The sequence below is a fragment of the Symphalangus syndactylus genome, chromosome 2, assembly GCF_028878055.3.
Source record: "Symphalangus syndactylus isolate Jambi chromosome 2, NHGRI_mSymSyn1-v2.1_pri, whole genome shotgun sequence".
Taxonomy (NCBI): Eukaryota; Metazoa; Chordata; class Mammalia; order Primates; family Hylobatidae; genus Symphalangus; species Symphalangus syndactylus.
Window position 1 is genome coordinate 82,727,443 of NC_072424.2, and position 23,395 is coordinate 82,750,837.

At 38.2% G+C, this 23,395-nt stretch overlaps 1 protein-coding gene and 1 long non-coding RNA gene across 11 annotated transcripts in view; one reads left to right on the forward strand and one right to left on the reverse strand.

Moving 5' to 3' along the window:
* Window positions 1–12: 12 nt before the first annotated feature.
* Window positions 13–4,755, reverse strand: LOC129471519 (uncharacterized). Of its 3 annotated transcripts, XR_008653619.1 has the most exons (3): window positions 4,606–4,755; window positions 4,406–4,441; window positions 13–579 (listed from the first exon to the last, which is right to left on the reverse strand). It is a non-coding gene; the product is annotated as an uncharacterized lncRNA (long non-coding RNA). The 3 variants fall into 3 exon arrangements; XR_008653615.2 differs by lacking the exons at window positions 4,406–4,441; window positions 4,606–4,755 and adding an exon at window positions 3,236–3,501; XR_008653617.2 differs by lacking the exons at window positions 4,406–4,441; window positions 4,606–4,755 and adding an exon at window positions 838–1,438.
* A 184-nt stretch (window positions 4,756–4,939) lies between these two features.
* Window positions 4,940–23,395, forward strand: part of LIN28B (lin-28 homolog B) — a 152,100-nt gene continuing 133,644 nt past the window's right edge. Inside the window, exons 1-3 of one of the 8 annotated variants that reach the window (XM_055260188.2) lie at window positions 4,940–5,241; window positions 14,717–14,765; window positions 22,374–22,561. In XM_055260188.2, the coding sequence (XP_055116163.1) occupies window positions 14,732–14,765; window positions 22,374–22,561 (222 nt within the window). In that variant the 5' untranslated portion in view covers window positions 4,940–5,241; window positions 14,717–14,731. Of the gene's footprint in view, window positions 5,242–14,716; window positions 14,766–21,280; window positions 21,531–21,885; window positions 22,122–22,373; window positions 22,562–22,914; window positions 23,293–23,395 lie in introns of those variants that run through there. The other 7 variants (XM_055260199.2, XM_063619997.1, XM_063620002.1 and 4 more) reach the window with 7 other exon arrangements.

The following is a 23,395-nucleotide window of genomic DNA, read 5'->3' on the forward strand; positions in this document are numbered from 1 at the left end:
GATACCATATAATTTGGGTGACAGTGCTTGCTTTATTAACTTTTAATGTTGGAAATAATTTGTATTTGGGATAGGTATATAGCAGTCTAAAACAAGCTTTTGTGACTGATTTCTTTTACTACGATAAATGCAAAAAATCTGTGCCATGTGCAGCAAGTCAGTTCTCTGCAGAATGATATTAATTTTTCAGTGAAGAAGCAAAATCATTTCTAACAATGATTCTTGTTATGGGTTGAACTGCATCCCTCCAAAAAGATGTTGAAGTCCTACCCCCCAGTCTCTGTAAATGTGGACTTACTTAAAAATAGGGTCCTTGTAGTTAATCAAGTTAAGATGCGATCATTAGGGTGGGTCCTAATCTGACTGGTGTCCTGAAAAGGAAAAATTGGGGCATGGGGACAGATAAGTAGAAAGGTTAGACAATGTGATGACACAAGCAGCAGCCATTTACAAGCTAAGGAATGCCCGAGTCTACCAGAAGCCAGGAGAGAGGCATGGCACAGGCTCTCATCACAGTCCAGAATCGACCCGGAAGCCTTCAGATCTGTAAGACGTTACATTTTTGTTGTTTCAGCCACCCTAGAAGGCAAAAACAATGCTATTCACCCTGTTGCCCACGCTGGTCTGGAACTTCTGTACTCAAGCGATCTGCCCATCTCGGTCTCCTAAAGTGCCGGGATTACAGGCGTGAGCCACTGCACCCGGCCAGCTATTTTTAATCTTTTTCTTTCTTTCTTCCATTTTAGGACAGGATCGCATTGTTGCCCAGGGTGGAGTGCAGTGGCGCAATCTTGGCTCACTGCAACCTCCGCCCCCCTGCTGGAAAGATCCTCCCACCTCAGCCTCCCCAATAGCTGGGACCACTGGTGCGCAGACCACGCCCAGCGAATTTTTTGTAGAGAGCCAGGTCGCCATTTTCCACAGGCTGGTCTTGAACTCCTGGGCTCAAGCAATTCGCCACGTCAACCTCTGAAGAAGGTGCTGGGATTACAAGCATGAGCCACCGCCGCCAGGTCAGTTTATTTTTAAACTCTATTTTTCTTTCTTTCTTTCTGAGATAGGATCTCACTCTGTCGCCCAGGCTGGAGTTGAGTGGCGCGATCTTAGCTTACTGGAACCTCTGCTTACCGGTCGGGCGGGCGACCTCAGCCTCCCCAGTAGCCGCAACCGCGGGCACGTGCCACCATGCCCAGCTAGTATTTTGTAGAGAAGCGGTGACCATTTTGCCCAGGCTGGGGTGCAGGGCCGCAGTCTCGGCTCGCTGCAACCTTCGCTTCCCGGCTGTCTCCTGAGTACCGGCAGCTGGGACTACAGGCGCCCGCCACCAAGCCTGTCTGATTTTTTGTAGAGACGGTTTCACCATGCTGGTCAGTCTGGTCTCCAACTCCTGGGCTCAAGTGATCTGCCCGTCTCGGCCTCCCAAAGTGCTGGGATTACAGGCGTGAGCCACCGCGCCCGGCCAGCTCTATTTTTCAAATTGTTTTAATATAGTATAATAAATATGTAAGCCTAGTTTTTCAACATTGTAACACTCAATACTTGTAATTCGTAAGTAAAATGACGTGATGCCTGGGGTTTGCTTTCATATACTCCAGTCATAAAAAAATAGAGAGCAAGAGAAATATGAAACACTGTATTTTATGTTTTCTAAAGGTCTTGCTAAGTATTTCCTTGAAAATATAATCAGGGTGCATTCACATGCATTCATTAAAAAACATTTCTTACACACTACCATATTCTAGGAACCGCTGTAGGCATTGGAGATATTAAGAGTAAGAGCCTGTTCTCTTTGGGAATAATTATTAGATATATTCTAAAAGTAAAGCAGGCCAAGCACAGTGGTTCATGCCTGTAATCCTAGTGCTTTGGGAGGCTAAGGCCGCAAGGTTATCTTGCCACCAGAAGTTTGAGAATAGCCTGGGCAACAGAGCAGGAAACTGTCTCTACAAAAAAAAAAAAAAAAAAAAAAAAAAAAAAAAATTAGGCAGAAAAAAAACAAAGAAACAAAAAAATTAGGTGCTTGTAGTCCCGGCCACTCAGGAGGTTGAAGACGGATTCTCACTTGCGCCCAGGAGGTTGAAGCTGCAGTAGCTAGGAAGGTACTACTGTACACCAGCCTTGGCAACAGAGTGAGACCGAGTCTCTAAAAAAGGGGAGGTTGGAAATAAAGTAAAATAAATTATCACCATGGTCCCAGGTAGGAGGATTCACTTTTATAAAGAAATTGCCAAGGTTCACTTTTAGAAGGAAATTGCCAAGGTCAGGCATGGTGGCTCATGCCTGTAATCTCAGCATTTTGAAGGGCCAGGTGGGCAGACTGCTTGAGGCCAGGAGTTTGAGACCAGCGTGAGCAACATGGCGAAACCCTGTCTTTACTAAAAATACAAAAATCAGCAGGGTGTGGTAGCACAGGCCTGTAATCCCAGCTACTCAGGAGACTGAGGCACGAGAATCCTTTGAACCCAGAAGGTGGAGGCTGCAGTGAGCCAAGACTGCACTACTGCACTCAAGCCTGGGGGACATAGTGAGACCTTGTCTCAAGAAAAAAAAAAAAAAACCCGAAAAGAAAAAGAAATTGCCAAGAGCCATACATAAACGATAAATTCCTTTGTTCTTATGGCTTTTCATTCATTTCTAATCATGCTAACATACTCCTTAATAAATGCTTAGCCCATCAGTGTTCATCATCGCCCCTTTCAGGTACCTTATATGAAATAATACATTAAATATTATAATGTCCCATTTTTTATTTGTGTCTCAGCAGCATGATGGCATGATGATAACTAGTTTGAAATCAAAAAGAAGGATGACCTCTTGAGTGCTGGGATACTAACCCTGGGTTGTGTTTTAATTTTTTATTTTCTGTTTACAATTCTTCTCAGGACTTTAAATAGGTATTGCATAAGTATACATCACATTTAAATGCTGAAAGGCTTACAAAATACCTAAAAACATAGCTATTAAAAAAAGAGTTCATTCTGTAAGTGCATTTGTAAGCTCTACTCATAAATAAAAAATTACTATAATGCTTTAAAGTCAAAGCATATCACATTTCAGATTGTGATATATAATTAGTTGCTGTTTTTCATTTCTAGTAATCAATGTCCACATCTTTTTCCTCTAAATTATATTTGAAATCATAGTGTAAATTGATACAATGATTATAACTAAGAATTGTATCTGAAAGAATCCTCTGTACTACTTAGCAAAGTAATGTAAGAGATACTTTACATACTTGCCAGTGAAAAGGCATCTTTAAAGTAAGTGGTATTCACTCCACTAGCTCAATGGAAAGTTGAGGAGCCATCCAGGGAATTTGCTGAAGGTGGTAGCCAATGTGGAAAATTCTTAGGAGGGGTCACAACAGGATTTTGCTTCTGATCAGTTTGTCTGCACTGATCTCACTCCCAGGCCAGAGATGCTTTTTTCTAGACTGTGGTTACCCTTGATAGATATATTGGTTTCTTAATCCTAATCCAGAAATTGGAAGGGAGAAATGCATCATCACACAGCAACGGTTTGGAGATTTGCCTTTTAGTCATACAGTAGTAGCCAGTGAACTGGCCTTTATTAGTTACTTTCAGATGAAAGTGTTTTCTTTTTTTTTTTTTTTTTTTTTTTTTGAGACGGAGTCTCGCTCTGTCGCCCAGGCTGGAGTGCAGTGGCGCAATCTCGGCTCACTGCAAGCTCCGCCTTGCGGGTTCACGCCATTCTCCTGCCTCAGCCTCTTCGAGTAGCTGGGACTACAGGCGCCCGCCACCACGCCCGGCTAATTTTTTTTGTATTTTTAGTAGAGACGGGGTTTCACCGTGGTCTCGATTTCCTGACTTCGTGATCCGCCCACCTAGGCCTCCCAAAGTGCTGGCATTACAAGCGTGAGCCACCGCACCCGGCCAAATGAAAGTGTTTTCATTTGAAAAGTTTTCCACTTTTAATTTGTTTTTATGTCCTATATTTCACATTTTTGAACACATTTTTAGTTTGCTGAAATATTTAATCCCTTTAATCAGTTCCACAGAACAGTCCAGATTACAAGGCTATATTCGATTTTTGTAGCTGGTCAGATAATGATTGACTAGTACTGTTTAGTTCTGAAAGTCTGATGAGAAACTACCCAAAGCATAAGAAAGAACTATAAAATTATCAGGTAGAAAATTATAAGAGAGAAAGCAGTGATATTTTGGGAACATATGCCAAAATACCAACACTAACTATGTGTGTATATCACAGTATTTTTGGCCCCAGATCTTGTGGCTCTTTGAATGATGATGATTAAGTTTGTATCATCCAATTTGACGTTGAGTACCTTATTGTTTAGGAAAAGGATCAGCTGACAGTAGGTTCCCCAAACTTCTGGCATTGCCTACCATGTTCACTGGATTCTGAAATACATGACTATTATTACCTTGAATTGTGCTATTCAGAATGACGTCCAGGGCATCTGTAGTAAAAGAAAAGAAGACCTGGGCTTCAGATATGATTTTGTTACCTTCTTACAGTTTTACCGCACCAAGTTGTCAGGTTGGGAAGCAAGGAGTAGCATCGTCCCGCCTCCCTCCAGTGGCACCCTAGGGACTGCCATGTGAGCTTCCCTCCCGGAACGACGCTGCGCGCGGAGAGCCGGGAGTCACAGGCCCAGGCACTCGCAGCCTCCACCAGAACAAACGGCGGCAGCGGCCGTGCGCGCCCACGGCCTGCGCGGGGACGCGCTTCGGGGGTTCTGGGGCGCCCACGGTAAAGCTCCACCGCGGCCGCGCGCGCCCGCCCGGCCCTGGAATGAATGGAAGGTTCAATCTCGCGCGCTCGGCGCCGGCAGCCAATGACGCGGCCGGGAGCGGCGGCGGGCAGGTGTGCGCGTGCCGCCGGCTGACGCAGGGCTCCAGTCGAACCGCCTGGTGCCGCCGCCGCGCCCCGCGCTCCCCCACCCGGCTCAGCCCCCTCCTCCCCGCGCCCCGCCACTCGCCGAGCTGCGGGCGGCGGAGCGGTGGCGACAGCGGATTCCGCGCCCGGTGGCCGCGCGCCGCCCGGCTGTTCCGCGTCCCCTTGCCGGCTCACAATGTGCTGACCCTCCCGGCCCCGCCGCGCGCCTCACGGGTCTCTCGACCTCCGCGCTCCCTCAGGAAGTGACAGACTCCAGGCCCCTTCCTCTGCCCCGTCCTCCGGGACTGAACGCCACACACGTCCTCACACCCTCTCCCCCTCTCACACCCAGGCTAGCGACGCGACCATGAGGCCCCGGAGGTAAGCAGCCAGCCCCGCGGCCGCGCGAGTGCGAGCGTGGCCGGGTGTGCGTGCGGTGCGGACGCCGCTCGCGGTCCCGAGTCTGGCACGTGAGCAACGTCGAGGGGAGCTCCGTGCTGAGGAGCAGGAAGAAAAGAGGAGGCGCGAGCGCCAGGGAGGGGCGAGGACTGGGCACCGCGGGGAAGTGACAGGTCTCGCAGCAAGTTGCGGTTCGGGATCCGGCGCGCAGCGTCTTTCCTTCGCCGGCCCTGATTTATTGCCCCGGTGCTGCCACTAAGACGCGGGCAGTCGATGTACTTCCGGGTTCACACCTTTCTCTCCCCGCTCGGTGCTGCTGGGTCGGCGCCCGGTGTGGGCACTGCGTTGCCAGAGCGGCCGCCCAGGCTCGCTGCTGCGGTTGCTGCCGGGCGGCCAAAGCCGGCTTGGAGCGGGAGGGCGGGGCGGGGCAGGGCGGGGGCGCAGGCCACGCGGGGGCGCAGGGCGCGAGGGTGCGGCGCAGGCTGGGGTCCCGGTGGCGGGTCCTCTCGGCCGGTGCCGGCTCGTCTGGGACGCACGGGGCCGCGCCGCCAGGGGGCGTGCGCACCTCCCTTTCGCGCTCCGCAAGCCGAACTGCTTTGTACCGGGCAGGCGTCGGGGATCGTTTTTGCTTCGGTATCGGTGATGTAAATTCATGAATTAAAATAAGGATTTTGAAAAGAACGGGGAAGAACGCACTTGGATTTAGGTTGTTTTTGAAAAGGAAAAGCCAAAGAAGAAATGATAACGTTTGCAGGAGCATTAACTGACTACTGACTGGAACATTGGATGCGTGTGCTTTGTGAGGATTTGTACTCCAAAAACTTTTTTTAAAAATTGCACGTTGGTAAATATTGAGTGTTTTCGAGTAAAATCTAACAGTATGTATTTAGTGCCCTTATTGCGGAAATTTCTTAAATGTAAGTAATAGTAAGTCCGCCATTTTGAATTGTTTCATGTAACACAGAATGAAATCTTAGGTGCCTGTGTTTCTTTGAGTTCCCTTCAGTTCTTTGTGGATTTGTTTTCATCCGTAGGTTTTTAAGGTTGCCAAGTATTACTGTTCATGGACCTGAATTCTCCACTGAAGATTTTTATACCTATTATTGTTAATGCGAGGGAAAAATAAATTATGCTCCTATTCTATTGTAGTTCTTTATTTATCGATCACAAATACTGTGGAAGTGAAAATTACACCTGACAACTAGTATTAGAATGAATTTAAAACGTTTTACAACACTGGAAAAAGATGACAAAGTGATTTTTACTCTAATCAAGAAAATCTTAATATTTCATTTTTTTGGTGCTGGTTATTACCATATTTACTTAGATAATGCAAAAGTGCTTTTTTAAAAAGCACATTTTTACGTCCAACAATAAGTACAAAACATCACAGTTTTATGAAAGCTTTCAGGGAAATTTTGAAAGTTACGGGTGAATTCTAGGAAATATATGCCAATTTGTATGATTTTAAAAATAAAAAATTTGCTATGAAATTTATGCCTTTTTTTCTTCTGCTGTGAATTTGCATAGATTTTATAGAGGAGTCATATGATAAATTAACAAAAGAGAATGTAATAATCAGTATTCCATTTTCAATAATAATTACACCCTTGTCCATCTTAGGGAAAGTTCTTGCTTGCCAAATTATTTATCTTTGCATGTATGAAGTACAGCAATCCAGTGTGCCTAATTTCCTACAGAGCTTTAGAAATGAAACTGACACAAGGCCTCTTCTAGCACTTAGTGGGGAAGGAGCTATACTACCAATGAATAAAAAGTTTTATTTGACTTTCCCATCTTACAAGTAGGATCAGCTAATCTTTGCTTGACAATATAAGGTCATAAAAATTTAAGGAACTGGTTCGGGTTGTAATGCATATTGGTTTTTGGTCACTTTATAGGTGCTTCTCAATTAATAGATCTGGAACTAAATGATTCAATAATTATATTCTCATTAATCCTTGTCAGACTGTATGGTGTCTTATTATATATGTTCTCTGCTAGACTTCTTTCAGAAACAATAAAAAGTTTGTTGTGAAATTAGTCAAGATTTAAATTTAAAAATCGCTAGGTTGTGAGGCGAGATATGTCAATCTTATACTTTGTAAGGGAAGCAAATCGAAATTTAAAATAGTAGTGCTCAAAGTTAAGTCTTCAGAATAACTTATTTCTAAGTTTATTGCACATGTAAATCCCAAAATACGGTGAATTTAAGTTTGGCTTTTTTTTTTTCTGGTTTACTCTGAAGAAAGAAGATTAAATAGATCTTACCTGCCTAAAAGTTTGATAATGCTTGGTATCTGATCTGGTAACATAATTAGGGATTTCTGACACACTGCTGTCATAATTTACAAATCGTGATTAAAGCAAAAAAATAAGTTATTAAACAAAACATGTATGAATAACAGTCTTCAGGTGTGAGTGATGTCTCTTTAAAAATAATTGAAGCGCTAGGCACAGCTACCAAATTTGGGGACTGTATTAGCAAGTTCAGGTCAGGAAATGATCTATAAACATTTATCTTAATCCAAAGTTGAATTGATTTAAAAAATGAAACATGGGCATACAGAGATGAATCAATTTAGAAGTAATTAAATTATTGATTATGAAAGTAGCGTTACAAATTTTTGGACAACTAAAGCATTTTCTTATTAGGTATTTTTTAATAGAATTTAATTTTCTTTTAAAATTCTCAAATACTCAGTTTTTTGTTTAAATACCTTTGAACCTGTGCCTTATTTCCTTGACTTTTAAAGGGACTATATTTTCTTTACAAATAACTGCTGTCTTTGATGAACCACAAAGTAAGGTATTTCTAGCTTGCCAAGAAGAACAATGGAAATTCTTTACATTCAAACACTTAAGGTTGATTTATGTGAATAAGTCTTGGCATACATGAAATACAGAATCTCATTGTTTTGAGAAACTTGCCCACCATGTACTTGTATACATGTACATTATTGTGTTGGATTTCTCTGACACAATGATGCTCGACAAAGTCGCTGGCCACAGTGCTGAATCAAGACAGCCATATTGGTCCCTGCTAAATCTGACTGAAAACTGTACAGTACACAGAAATTGTGTAGGGATTCAAGTAGCATCATGACTATAGGAAATGTATGCATATATATTTTGTAAATTTTTTTTTTGCTTTTCACCTAGTTGAATTAGAGTCATCAGAAATTGTGATAGAGAAATGTTATCCCTGAAGTATATTAATTTACTGTGTAACATTGATTTTGAATAATGTCAGTAAAATCAATAGGATCAATGCTAGAGGTTTTCTCTTTCTTTGAAAGCTGCCACTTGCAGATGATGACAAGATTTTTAAAACCCACTTAAGCAACTAGTTATTTAACTCAAAAACTGTACAGTTTTAGTTGACACTACCCGTAAGATAGAGTATGAACTTGATATTTGCAATTTTTGATTTAGGTTCTTATTCTGGTACTATCAAAACCAGCATCAAAATATGTGATACCAAGCTTAATCAAATTAGAAATCATTCATGAAATAAATTCCACTTAAAAACATTAAATAATTTTAAAAATAAGAATATAAATTTTGAAATTATAATGATATTGACCTGTCATTTGGGGGGAATTTTCTATTGTTTGAAACAGGACAAGCAGCAGGCTTTCACTGCTTAAAATATTACTGTGCTCTACATTATATGAAATGAGTACTAGTATGAAACCATTGTAGAAATAACCTGAAAAGTAATGTTGTAATACATTTAATATATCAGTAAAAAGTACTATTTTAAGCATAGAACATTGACATGATTCTTCTAAAAATAGAATGGGTTGATATGCAGGATCATCAAATTAAGGGTCAAAGGTGACAAATCAGGACAAAGGGCATGCAGCTCATTTTCAAGCAATCAGTTTCTAGTTTTTTCTTAGCGGAACAAAAGCTTAATTATATGGAAAAAAAGACGATGCTGAATGGCCGGTTCTAATGGTGGAAAAACATGTTTACAATTTTCAAGATATTTTGAAATCAGTATTTATTTTACAGACTTACTTGGAAAGGCAAGAGCTGAAATGCTACTTTTACATTTTTCAGACATTTTTCTGTGCATCATTTGTTCAGACTTTACAAAAACATTTTAACTAAAATATTCTAGACTGTATAGGTTAAAAAACAGACATTTTGTGGATTTAACATTTTAGAAAAAATCTGTAAATTTTGTGTTATCTTTTGTATTAGTCTGTTATAACCTCCTCTGTTAGTTAAAATCCTAGTATTTTTATTTGATATTACATTTATTACATCAGTAAGTCACCCAGTGTTGTAAGGATGAGTAACTTGTAAAGTGTCTCTTTATCTTTATTAAAATGTTAATTGAAAGTATTTAGAATACACTAAAAGTTCTCGTTTACTTGTTAATCTCTGGTGATGATATAAATTTTGAACCATTAATAATGTTGTATATTGAAACTTAAAATGTATGTCAATAAAATTTTCTTGTTATTATTGTAATTAAAAGAAGTGTTCAGTTTTACCTAGAATAATTTTTGTTTACTATATCAAAAAGCCACTTTAAAGTTGTGTCTTAAAGTTATGGTGGGCCTTCAAATTATATGTGATTACCTTTTTTAAGGCAGGAATTTTGCCATTATTTTGATCTTTTTGATCTGAAACCACTATCGCTTTCTTTTCTTTAATGTGATCTAACAATGACTGGGCTGTGAGCTTGATTACATAAAGTTATTATTTCATATGTTAGAAAATACAAACACATTAGCAAAACTAACTGTGCTGTGGCTCAACTGTGTTACAGCTTATATTTAAGATAAAGAATTGTGTTTACCAGCTGCTATCTGTGCCATAATATTGCCTTTAAACAATTTTGAAAATATGCCAGTCATCTTAAATTATTACTCATTTGTTTTTATTTTCCAGAATAAATTCTTTTTATTACAGTATTTGAAGAGAATGATAGAGCTGTCCATATCTTATATGAAACAAATAAAATTTCTGTTTGTAATATGGTTGAGAAAATTAAATTTATCTCCGTGATTCAGTAGTGCCAAAAATACTACCCTCCGATTTAAGGTTGAGTGTTTCATATGATATATTCTAAATTAAATCATATACTTTATAAATATAAGAATGAAACTTTGAGATTTTTTTCCTAATATAAAATTTTGTTCTCTTGATAATTTTAAAAATATTTCACCAAATGTGAAGCTTGTTTTCAAACTCCAATAGCTTAATATTTTTAAACTGTAGAAAGTCATGTGTAACTATTTCTCTTACTTTTAAGTAAACTTTTTTTTTTAGATTTTCTGTTCCTGTGTATGATTGAGGGTACATCAGCAACATTTCCACCTACATCTATGATTAAAGTAGGATGTTCAGTTAAATTGAAAAATAATTTATCCTGATTTTACTGAGGCAGCATTTGAATTTAGACTATTGACTAATTGCAAAAAATAATTACAGTAAGGTTTTTAATAGATATTAAATGTTCGTTTAAAGGACAATGTAAGGAAACACTTTCATAAAGCACCTGCATTCACTTCAGTGTTGAACTTCCATGTTTAATATTTTATTTGATGTGCGTGTGTGTTATATTTTAAGTTATAGTCAATTTAAATCAGTATTGTGCTTTGGGTTTTACTCTGGTGTTAGTGTAATATTAATATGTTTGCTATATGATTTTAAGTAATGTTATTTTAAAATATTTTCTCTTGCTAGGAAAGAAAAATCTGTGTTGCCTTCCAAAGAATGTAGTTCAGTGATAGTTGATACATACTATAGATTAATTTTTCTTTAAACCATAAAGTGAATATTTATTATAGTAAGTTACAATGTACTTTACACTTATGTTATTTTAGAAAATACTGACCATAACAGAAACAAAAAATTATCTTAAGTATTTTTCAAAATGTTGAAAAATTCTGGAGATGAGAATAAGTAATGAAATAATTTTTCTTATTATGGTGAATATTATTCCTGATTGTTAAATCATTTTTGCAACTTAAATTTTGCATTTGTTAGTATTAGAAGTAAAAGCATGATGTGAATTGAAATAAAATTCTGAGTAATGTGAAATGTAGTAGTATTTTATTTTTATTCATCACTTCATTTCTCTGAGCTTAACAGCTTGGCAATTTTTATTTTTATTTTTTGAGACAGAGTCTCGCTGTGTCACCCAGGCTAGAGTGGAGTGGTGGGATCTTGGCTCACTGCAACCCTCGTCTCCCAGGTTCAGGCAGTTCTCCTGCTTCAGCCTCCTGAGTAGCTAGGATTACAGGCATGCACGACCACGCCTGGCTAATTCATGTATTTTTAGTAGAGATGGGCTTCACCATGTTGGCCAGGCTGGTCTCAAACTCCGGACCTCGAGTGATCCACCTGCCTTGGCCTGCCAAAGTGCTGGGATTACAGACATGAGCCACCGCAACAGCTGGCAGTTTTTGAATGAATTACAATTCATAATAGCAGTCATTTTCCTTTACCTTTAGTTACAACAGTGGATTTTCACTATAAACAATATATAATGTATTTGCGAAGAATATTGTTATGTATTTTAATAGAGAGTGTGAAATCTAAGAATGTTTGTGATGGATACTCTTTGTAAGTTAGGCACTCCTATAGCAGTAAATCATATATTTAAATTAAAATAATTGGAATTATTTTGTATATATGTATTTTATATTTGTAATATATGTATTTTATATTTATAAGAGATTAATTGCTTATCCAATTATTTTTTATGAAAAGATGGTTTAACAAAACATTTTGCATACAAGTCCATTTTTGTTTTTTTTTTATAAAAGCCAACCTAGGAATAATCAACCTAGGTACAGGAATTCATTGTCATTGGTTCAAAAAATAGAATGAATACAAAATAATGCCAGAATTATAAAAATGAGCTAAATATACACAGTCTCTCTAATCACAGAGCATAGAGTTCAGTTGGGAGAGAGAACATTTTCATGGACTGTTATAATAAACCACAGTACACTATTACATGGTAGACACATTGTATTCAGTATGGAACAGTATGAAAAAGACCTCTAAGTAGAGATCTAAATGATGAATGGAGATTATTCTAGTGTAGGGGCAAAGAAGTGTATTTTGGGATTTCATAGGTTTCGGTTTTTGTTTTCTAAGAAAACGTAATGAACTCTGTTAAATAAAATATTTTACCAAAATTTATTAAATACAAGGCTGGGCACGGTGGCTCATGCCTGTAATCCCAAAACTTTGGGAGGCCGAGGTGGGTGGATCACAAGGTCAGGAGTTCGAGGCCAGCCTGGCCAACGTAGTGAAACCCCATCTCTACTAAAAATACAAAAATTAGGCAGGCATGGTGGCACATGCCTGTAATCCCAGCTACTCGGGAGGCTGAGGCAGGAGAATCACTTAAACACTGGAGGCAGAGGTTGCAGTGAGCCTAGATCGCGCCATTGCACTCCAGCCTGGGCAACAAGAGCAAAACTGTGTCTAAAAAAAGAAAAAAAATTAATATAAATACTCATGTATAAAATGTGAGTGGCTGTTTTTGGAGTATTCATGCATTTGAAGAATTATTTTAACTCCTGATATTTCATTTCAAAAAACAGTCACCTAGAATAAGAATATGAACACTTAAAATTATAAATATTTTATAGCTTATACCTGTCTCATTCCTATCATAGTTGTTCAGTCAATATTGGATGGATACATGATAATATCTATATTTAAACTTAATTCTATTTTTTCTACTCTTGTTTTTGTACAATTTTAAACCATTAATATTAGTGAAAAACGTTAATTGTGAAATAATTTCATGTTACTTTTCCTTTGAAGCGGACATTACTGTTAAAACTAGTATAACCACGGACATCGTATGTAAGTTTGAACAGTGAAAAATCTGAATGTTATTAGCAGTCAAATTGGCTTTTTAAAAAAAACTCCAAAAGCTAATAGTTAGAGCTCTTGAATTAAATATCATTATTTAGCTAACTTTCTTACATTATTTGACTTTGACTTTATTAAACCTATTTGTGATAATTTGTCCAAATTATTTGCAAAGGTTTTTTTTTGTTTGTTTTTTTACAAACCCTATCTATTGTATTTACACATCTTTAAAATATGTTGGCTTGAATTCTTCTCTAAATATAAGCAGATAGGATTAAGAATAGGCTGTGGACCATTAGAATAGAAAGGCAGAAGCTAGAGTTGCGCTGAAATATTTATGTACAATAATTAAATATACTCACACATAAGCCAGATGTGCAAAATAAAACTTGATACAGGATCAATGTAAAGGAAAGCTCTATTTCATTAAGTGTCTGTAATGAATTTTGTTAAAGTTAGGATCTGTCATTATCTTGTGTCTTTTGGTTGTAAACACAGGCTAACTGAAGGATTTAATGTACAGAGGTTCACGTGCCTTTTGTTCACATTCTTCCTCTATTCTTTTCAAATCTAACTCAGTGGGATTGTCATCCTTTGTAAAAAGAACCTTGGGTCAACATTCAGTAGAACCCTGCACTTGGAAAGTTCTCCATTTCCTTTTGAGAAGAAAATTAGATGGCAACTTAAAGAATTTGCACAGAATGGTTTTACTTATTTTTTGTGAGTTGATATAGTAGGTATAGTGTGTAAAACTTAGTTAAGGAAAGACAACTCTGGGTGTAGCAGGTGAGTGCATGCATGTTCACACCAATCTGTTTTGCAAACCTTAGTAACTGACCCAAGGATAAAAACAATAGTAGTCACCAGGAGTTCCTCTTCCAATCACTATACTTCATAACTATGTGGCCTCTTTATTGCAAGTTTTATTGTGTTGTGGCATCTGCCAATGGATGTATTAGAAACATCAATATTTCCTCATATTTAAAAAATGAGAACTGTTTGCTTTTTAAAAAACATTAACCCATTTAAAAATATGAGTTAAAATGCATATTAGATATTTTAAAATATACTTAATGATTAAATGTATTACCATTAATGTAATTTTTCATTCAATTGACTGCAACAGCCCCAATACCAATTTTATAGTACCATCGTTAGATTCTCATGATTTATCTTCTAAAATATATCTGAAGAGAATAGTCAAATAAGTTAGTTCTTCAAGAAACATGATATTCTAGGTTAAGTAGATTTTAACTGCTTGGAAAAAATGCTAGTATTTTTAAATTACAGTGTAAAATTAAATATTAAAATTTAAACTGCATTGTTCGTGATACTGGGATCTTTTGACTGCATCTTAATGGTCTTAAATGTTGTAAATGTTCTTTGAACTAGCGTCCTCTACTAGATATAAAAGGCAAGTGTATGCCAATTGGTTATCTAATTTTGCTAGGTGAGTCTGAAACTGTAAAAAAAAGGTTTACAGGTCTCCTCACAGAGTCAAAACCTGGGCATTTTATTGCTTTCTAATGGCCATTAGGATGAAGAAGAGGCAATTAAATAGGCAATTAATGTAGTACTGACTTGAGCTCTCTGATTTTAGGTTCTTCAGAAGAGGATGAGGTCATTCAACCAGGTTTCATCAGCCCCAGGTTAGTCTTTTTTTTTTTTTTTAAATATTTTGTTTAATTAATGTTTTAAAAGATCAAGATCACTAGAGGCATATGAGAACTTGACAGCCCTCAGGAATTCTCCATCCTTTCTACTTTGGCAAGATGGGTACCAAGTCCTCCTATACTCCATCCTGATACTCCATCTAAAAAACTGGTGTTCCCATAAGAATTACGTGGACGACCTCTTCTAATTAACCCCTTTCCCCCACCCCCACTTTTAGCAATATTGTATTTTGTGATTCCTTTTTCTGTAACTCAAGCAACATAGGTAATAGATATTTAAATGCTTATGGAGATGAATGAAAAGTATTCATGGCTTGTTCATTTTTGTAACTCCCAAAGTAAAATAGGCACTAACAAATATCTGCTGAACTAAATTAAAAATGGAGACATGGTGCTGTTTTAAAATAATTTATCATAACAAATAGCACAATATATTAGAGATTTTGCGGAAATTTTTCTTACCGAGGAAGCTCTGTGTTGCTTTTCATAAACATATATCAGAATTTGCTCCTCATTTTCATACTACAAAACTTGAGTCATTTGAACTTTAATATTTTAAACCCAGACTTTTGACATGCTTTCTTACATTATTAAAATTAACTTAAAAGTTATAGCACCATTTTTTAGTAACAATCTTATTTGATAATAATTATTACTCTGGCTTGACCAGTACCACTTTGAAGGCACACATAGGAGCTGTGATATTGCAAAGTATATGAATATTAATAATAACTACAAGTAAAATGATGTTATTCTGTTACTAAACTTTTCAAATATAGGATTGTGAGTAGCAAGAGGAAAGCAGTAAGGATCAAAAAGTTGAACGAGGAAACCATGATAGGATTTCTATTTGAGAAACTGCTTTTTTTTAGAGTGAATCTTGACATAGAGGTGATACTCTAATATCATGAAAAAGAAGATTCTCAAAAGTTGATACAAATGTTTTCGTATACCAGCTAGTTTCCTCTTATTATTGTTTTATTTTCATTTATTAATTTTTTATTTTTTTCCCCTTATTATCGACTGTGGTTTTTTGTTGGGGCCAGTTCAGAGACCTTTTTCTTTTCTGTTGGGAAATAATGTTAACACCAATGTGTTAAGTGACTGCAATAAAGTTTCATGTCTGTATTTCCTTGTGATTAAAAAGGATTGGAGGGGGAAAGGTACAACTTTCACCAAAAGAATGGTTATTTCTAGAGATTACGTTTCAAGTAAAAAGACTTTGAATATTTGCTGGTCCAGTTTCCTTGCTTTACAGATGAAGAAACTGAGTCCCAGAGAAGTTTAGTGATTAGCCCAAGGCCACAGATTGGTAAATAGGACCAGAATTGGTAAATAGGACCAGAATTCTGGCCTCCATTTTCTAGCTGATGCTTTTTCTCCACAGATTTGCTTCTCACACATGCTGATTTGCTTCAGGCATCTTTAAAGCCTGAAGATTTCTTTTAACTTGTCTCATCTTTTACCCTGCCACTCTTCTTTCCTTTTTCATTTCTGATATACTTGCCTTTTCCCCTCAAATAAACCCAAAGGGTAAATATTGAAATAAATACCTGGGAGACAGTCCACATTCTTATTTCAGTTGATTATTTCTTTTGATGAAATAGAGCTTTAAAGAATACTTTTATTCATTGCTTGAGGGAGGAAGAAAGAATAGGATGTTAACATTATTTAGTGTTTGCTCCACAGACTCATGGTATTTATTGCAAAAAGACCTTTACATTAGGAAACATACATATTCAAGTAGTACAGTTTAAAAATACTTTCATTTTGCAGCTAAAACATGAAGCTTCCTTTTGTGCCATTCTGGGCAAAGTAGTGTAAAACTTAGTACTAAATGATTTTTCTAGCCTGTTACTATTCTAATTAAAGTAATTTAAGAAAGTATTTGTTGAGCACAGTTTGAAAAATATTTTTCCTGCTTATTGGGAGAGAAGTATGTTAATGTAATAGGATTTTTGCTATTCCAGGTTTTTAAAAAGATACTTTCTACAGCTATTATGTATGATTTTTTAAAAAAGAGTTAAAAAAGACTTTCTTCAGAATGTTAGTCTTAAAATAATGCTCCTTTTCTGAATTTTGTTGTAAATATTTTGCTGAAACATAACTGACCAAAAAGAAGGAAGCATTTGCAAATTTTGAAATGTAAAGGGAAATTTTGAAATATAAAGGCAAATTTTGAAATATAAAGGCAATTTGTCTGGAAAACTTAAAATTTATGCTAATCCGTTTTTGTATTTCCATAATTTACTTTATTATTCTGGGGAAAGTGTGTAAGGTATTTAATGAAAGTCTCTAGAGATTTTTACCTCTATATAAAAATTCTAACATTGGACCAATTGTGTGAAGCCAGAGCATTTTGCCTCCAGACAAGGAAATTAAACGAGAATAGAATTTTGCTTTTTGGAAACAAAAGCAAAGCGACCCAACTATATTCTGAAGTGCCTCTGCTACAAGACCCACGCACCCAGTCGGGCGCGCCTTGCATTTGTCTCCATGTCGTAGGAATGTCAAGAAAGTTACCGCCAAGTGGTTTACCAAAACGCGGTGGAAGGAATCAGGACAGTTTGCCCGACGGGCGGGTCGGCGGCTTTCAGGCGGGAGAGATCTTGCCAGGGGCAGAGACTGAGATCCCGAAAATCGCCCCCAGCCTTGCGTCCAGCCCTTTCTCGCCGACGTTTTTTCTTGATCCTCCGAATGCCCAGGGCGACGTTTGCCATCGCGGCTTCCCGAAAGGACGGCGCCGGGTTTGCTGGAAGACAGCTCAGTTTTAGGCATGGCCCGGTGGGGGTGGGGGTGGTCATTTTCTTGGGTTCGGATTCCCTCTCTTTGACCGCACTTAGCTTTAGAAGATTCTGGCATCTCATAGGAAAAGGGATCAAATGATAAATGATATACGTCTGGAAATTCAGTAAAAATAGTAGGTTGTGCATAGTGTTTTTGCCATAGTAGTGAAGGCAGGGATTTCTTTTGTTTGGTGTTCTTGGGGACAAGATGACAAATGTAAAAGTCCCTTAATTAGTGAGAAATCACCAGCATTCTTCGGATCTACCCCACTTAGGGAGAGGAGATGGTAAAGTGACAAATAAAGGGAAAAGTGACTGAGGAAAGAAAGGTGAGAGGAAGCTGCAGAGGCAGGAGGTGGAGGGAAAGCGCAGATCTGCTGGCGCGGGGTCTGGGGTCTCAGGTCTCGGCCGCCTGGGGAGCGACCTGCCTGGAGAGGCGGGTTGCGATGGCAGCGCTGGGCTACAGACCCCGCCTTATTTGCGGGGAGGAGAGGACGGGTGGAGTCACTTGCCGCATTGCCACAGCCCCTCCTCCTAGTTTTAAGAAGAACCGAAGCATTGTTTCTGCTTTAACAGAAGTCACTCATTCCTTATAATTGAAAACAACGACGGTGGGCTCTGGCACCTCTTTCGGCTCCTTGTACTGCTGGAAAAAAAGTCTGGGAAAACGTGTACCTTGTTTTTTAAATGGGAATGATTGTGATAGCCAACAGGCATATGATAGGTTATTTCCTTGCTTTTTCCCCCCAGTACATTGACGATTCTTTGTAGCTACTTGAACTCATTTTAAAGACATTTTGAAAGAACTGTAAGTCAAGCTATAAAGTATTTGGCTTTTGAAGGAATAAAACACGCCTTTTGAGTCAAACACAGGTCTTTCAGGCACTAAAAACAAGTAGGAAATGAGAAAAAAATTAAAACCAGAAGACTTCAGGAAAGTGACAAATTGGAAAGCATTCTAGAAGACTCATAGGACGACTTTATGTGAAAGGAGTACTCTAGGAGTTTTAAAAGCTTATGGGCAATTTATATGATAAAAGGATCTTAGGCTCAAAAGTTTTGGGGGAAGGCACAGAAAAGACAGTGCCATATTCTTAAATTGGTGAGTGATTATTTTGTGTTTCTCAATGTGTCTCCTGCCTTTACTTCTCTCCCCTTCCAACTTCCTTGCTTTCTTCTTCCTTTTCCCTCTACCCTTCCCTCGCCTCTTCTCTTCCCCTTTATTTTACCCTCCCCCAAGGTATGTAAATGCATTTGTCTTAAATTCTTCATGAACGAATTTTAGAGGATTTTTCAGGGTTCCCAGTTGGAAAAAGCCTTCTACACAACTTGAAAGGCTGATGTCCCTCTCAGGAAATGAATGAGTCGATAACCTCTGACACCAATGACCACTCCAGTGAACCTTACCTTAATTCCACTAATACTGGAGGCCCCCAATCAGGCAAGACTGAATCTCATAACTCTACTGTACAGTGTAGTTCAGTTGTGGTATTCCACACTTTTCCTCCACGTGTTAATAAATTTGAATTTCATCAAATTGAACAATAAACAGAGTCTGAATCTACCTACATATTATGATTCTGATTTTATAATGATTAAACTGTTTTCTAATTAAAAGCAAACTTAAATGATATTTTACAAAGCTAAACTATACTGGCCTGTGAATTTTGTGATCATTACGTTTATGTAAGTAATAGCACTTCACCTCAATTTACATGAATACTTTCTGAGATTTTTTTTCCTCTTATACCAGATGTTGATTTTTTAAAGTGATTATTAAAATATGAAAAACGTATAAATTACTTTCTCGATTTCATATTATGTCACAAGCTTAGCCTGTAATGCCATCATTATTACTTTCTTGTCAGTGTAATCAGTATAATAGAAGTAATTTCTACCATCAAAATAATGCCTAGTAAATGTTTTGTTAGTAAATAATTTTTTCAGAGCTTTGAGCTTTTGTTAAACTTTCAAAGTCATTGGATTTTTGTGCCTTTTCTTTTCTCCCTAACAGCTGGCACATGATTATTCCTCCCAAAATAAATAAAATGAGAACGTAGCCCTTTTTCCTGAGAAATAACAAAAGGAATAACAGACAAAAAAAAAAAAAAACTTTCCAAATTGATTAGTTTTGATTAAACCTTTTATCACAAACAGCTGAAAATAACTTCTATTTTTTATACATCCATTTTCCAATCTGAACCAATTAAATTTATATTTAGTTGTTTAATATGGGGAGGGAGTATAAATAGCTGTATACAGCTTTTTCCATAGCTCTTCGATTCATAATCCCTACATTTTAGCTTGTGTGAAACAGTGCTGGAGTGTGGACGTGTTTGAAGAGACTGGGAGGGGGACTGCTGGCATGGTGGGGGAGGGTCAACTCAGTAGCTTTGTCGAAGGAAGTGGTATCTGAACAGTTAGTTTCTTGGTAAACTGCTTGTTTAAGAAAATGGGGGGTGGGGTAGGCAAGTCTGGTGGTGCGTTTTAAGGTTTTAAAATAGGCGATATTTTATATTTTAAAGGAAATAAAGTATTTTTAGTTAACCTATAATATTTATTGTAGTGTTCGATAAGGGCAGCAATACTGTTGCCAGCATCTTGTAATCAATCGTTTGAATCAGTTTGAAAGGTAAAGGGGGTAGGCATTTTGAAACTGGGGGTTAGTCGAGGAAGGACAGACAGTAGGAGCTTCATCCGTTATTACATTTTCGTTTATTCAACTCTTCTAGCCATTGGTAGTGGACTTTTAAAATGTCAGGGTACAAGTCAATATGATATGAATTTACCTTTTTTCTCCCACTTGTCCTTCTTTCTCCACCCCACCCCCTGCCCGCGCCGGCCTTTTTTCTCTCCCACCTCTTTCTTTGACTCTGCTGCCGCCTATCCTGGCGGCTCCTCTTCAGCTCCCCTGCCTGGCGATCCCCTCCCCCTCTTGCCCTATGTCCTCCGGCTCTTGGGGAACAATCGCCACTGATTGAGGTTCACTCTATGTTAGGCTGGAAAACTGGGCTGTTATTTAGGAAGTCATTAATCACATCTACTCCCCCGGAAAGAGATGGCAGAGAAACCTGTGAAGTACAATTCTTTACCAACCCCCTCTAAAATTTTCCAAAATGGTTTACCTAAACATAATTTGACTATATGAAGGTGATAACGATTTTTCTAGTAGGATTTTATTTTAAATTTGAAAAAATTTCGGGCATAATCAGGTAATTTATGTACCTCTGCCATTTCCTAGGTGTATGTTTTCATTATCTAAAGTTTCATGGGGATGTAATTAGGTTTAATTAGATCTTTTATAAATTATATATTTTCCTCTAAGAATTGAATTAAATATGAAATTAGCGTTCCAAGCAGGTTTACTGCCATGGAATAGCTGAATTCTTAAGGGAAAAAAAAGCGTTAACATCAGTTGTTTTATTTAAACGACCCCCTCCCATGATTTTATTTAGTCAGGCTTGTGTGTAAGGCACGCGTGTGCACATATATGACTGTGCCTTTTTTTCTAAATCTATGATTCACAAGGACCCTCCATTGTGTTTAAGTAGAAGCACGAAATCAGCATTCTGATTTATCCTAAAGAAGCGTTCCAGATTGTCTTTAAGATAACATGTTTGAGTTTTTCGTGTTCATTCATAAATTATTTTGATGTCAGCATAGATGAAATGGCGATTGGTTATCTCTTCCTCTTGCCAGCCCCTTAAGGATACGAGGTGAAATTAGTAGCAAGAAAGCATGTAATTGACAAAGTCACGTGTGCTCAGGGGGCCAGAAACTGGAGAGAGGAGAGAAAAAAATCAAAAGAAGGAAAGCACATTAGACCATGCGAGCTAAATTTGTGATCGCACAAAATCAAGATGTTAGATTGATGCAGAAGATCACTCCGTTCCAAAGGGAAAGTTTTCATCTCACGAGTTTGGAGCTGAGGGCCCGTGGGGCAACATGGCCGAAGGTTAATTTTCTTTTCTATTGTTTTACTGTGAATTTCTTTCTTCTTTTCTCCTCCCCCTCCCCCTCTCCCACCCTTCTTAGACCGTCCCCCCCTTCCCCTTTTACCCCAATACTGGGCATTACCTCCCAACCCCCCATCACGCAGTGGGGCTTTCTTCAAACCTATTGTTATAGATCTCCAAAAATGTTTTGTACCGCCCACACTGATTCACAACTTGAAAAGCTTTCAGGGGGCTATTGTTTGAATTGTGTGAGTGTGATTAAGCGCAGTTTCAGTTAGTGAGCCCAAGAAAACTTTTATACACCTGCCCCCTCCCCCATTCCACCTCAACTTTAATTGAAAGTTATGGGGGGGAGGGGAATGCACATTGCAAATAACGCTGGATTCACTGCTGCCCCATGTGCCTTAACTAGTAGCTCTAAACCATCTTCAGGATTTCTGTTTCCTCCTCGTGCCCGCCGGAGAGAATAGTTTCGCTGAAAATTTCTCTTTGTCAATGGGATCAGTATTAAATCAGCAATATACAAGTAAAGTATCGTATGCTGTAATGTAAAATGTGGCTGAAAAATGGAGTTAAATGAAAAAGTACACGTATGTATAGAAACGTGGAAGTTGGTGTGATCGATAGAACAGTGTGGCTTCCCCCTCCCCCGCTTTCCTTTTAACCCTTTTCATTTTAAGTATTTTCTGTGGGGAAAAGAAATCAAACCATTAAAAATTTTTTTTTTTTCTGTTACGCTTCCCCTCCACCTCCAGGCAGGCAACTTTTTTTTTTTTATTTTAATCGTTGAATGCACATTGAATGGGAATACAGACTGACTTTTTTGTCCTGTTCCTTCTCAGGCGGGGCGAGCAAAGGTGGTGGAGAAGAGATCGGGAAGCTGCCGGAGCCGGCAGAGGAGGAATCCCAGGTTTTGCGCGGAACTGGCCACTGTAAGTGGTTCAATGTGCGCATGGGATTTGGATTCATCTCCATGATAAACCGAGAGGGAAGCCCCTTGGATATTCCAGTCGATGTTTTTGTACACCAAGTAAGCCAAACTTTTTTGTCCCCCTCTTCATCTTTTTCCATGTGGAGGAGCTGATCGGTAGTTATGCCAATAGACGTACAATGAGATGCCCTTTGGTATATTGAAAGACAAAATCTTCCCTAAAATCACTAGGTAGTCCAACGTTTAGGGTACGTGAATGGGCCTTTTCCTGGGTTTTCTGTCTAAAGAGAAAAGAAAATATTTGAAATTTCACTACATATATTAAGGTTGATGTTATTAGCATTTCCCCCTGCTATATTCTACAGCGAAATAGTGTTCATGTAGCTTCCGGTATTATCTATACAATATACTCTGTCGCCTGTATCTGGTGAATGGGTAGAAAAATGAAGAAACATGATCATTTTAAGGTTGAAAAAACAAAGCAAAACAGTTTGCTGTGGAAAGAAATGTATAGATTGCCTCTTACTTTAGACACCTGTAGTCACAGTAGCTCCCTTTATTATTTCATTGCTGCCTGTCCTGTAGTCATTTTGTAGACTCAGATCAAAATAATTTGACTTCATAGTAAAATAAAATAGAACACTGTTGGCCTAGTGTGGTTGTAAAGAAATGGGTGGAATAGAGGGATGCTTGACAAACATTTTAGAAATGTGCTCCGTGTAGTCATTGGTCTACGTATACTGTCTCTTTAAGAGACTGAACTCAAAAAAACATGTGGCCAGAGGCGGCTCTAGCTTGTGTGTTTAAAATGTGCTGGTCTGCTACTTGGGGTAAATTTCCACTTTTGCTCGTATTGTGTTGTAATTTTTAAAGATGTTTTAATATCAAACAGAATTTCATTGCTTCCCATTTTCAAAATTTTACCCAGGAAAT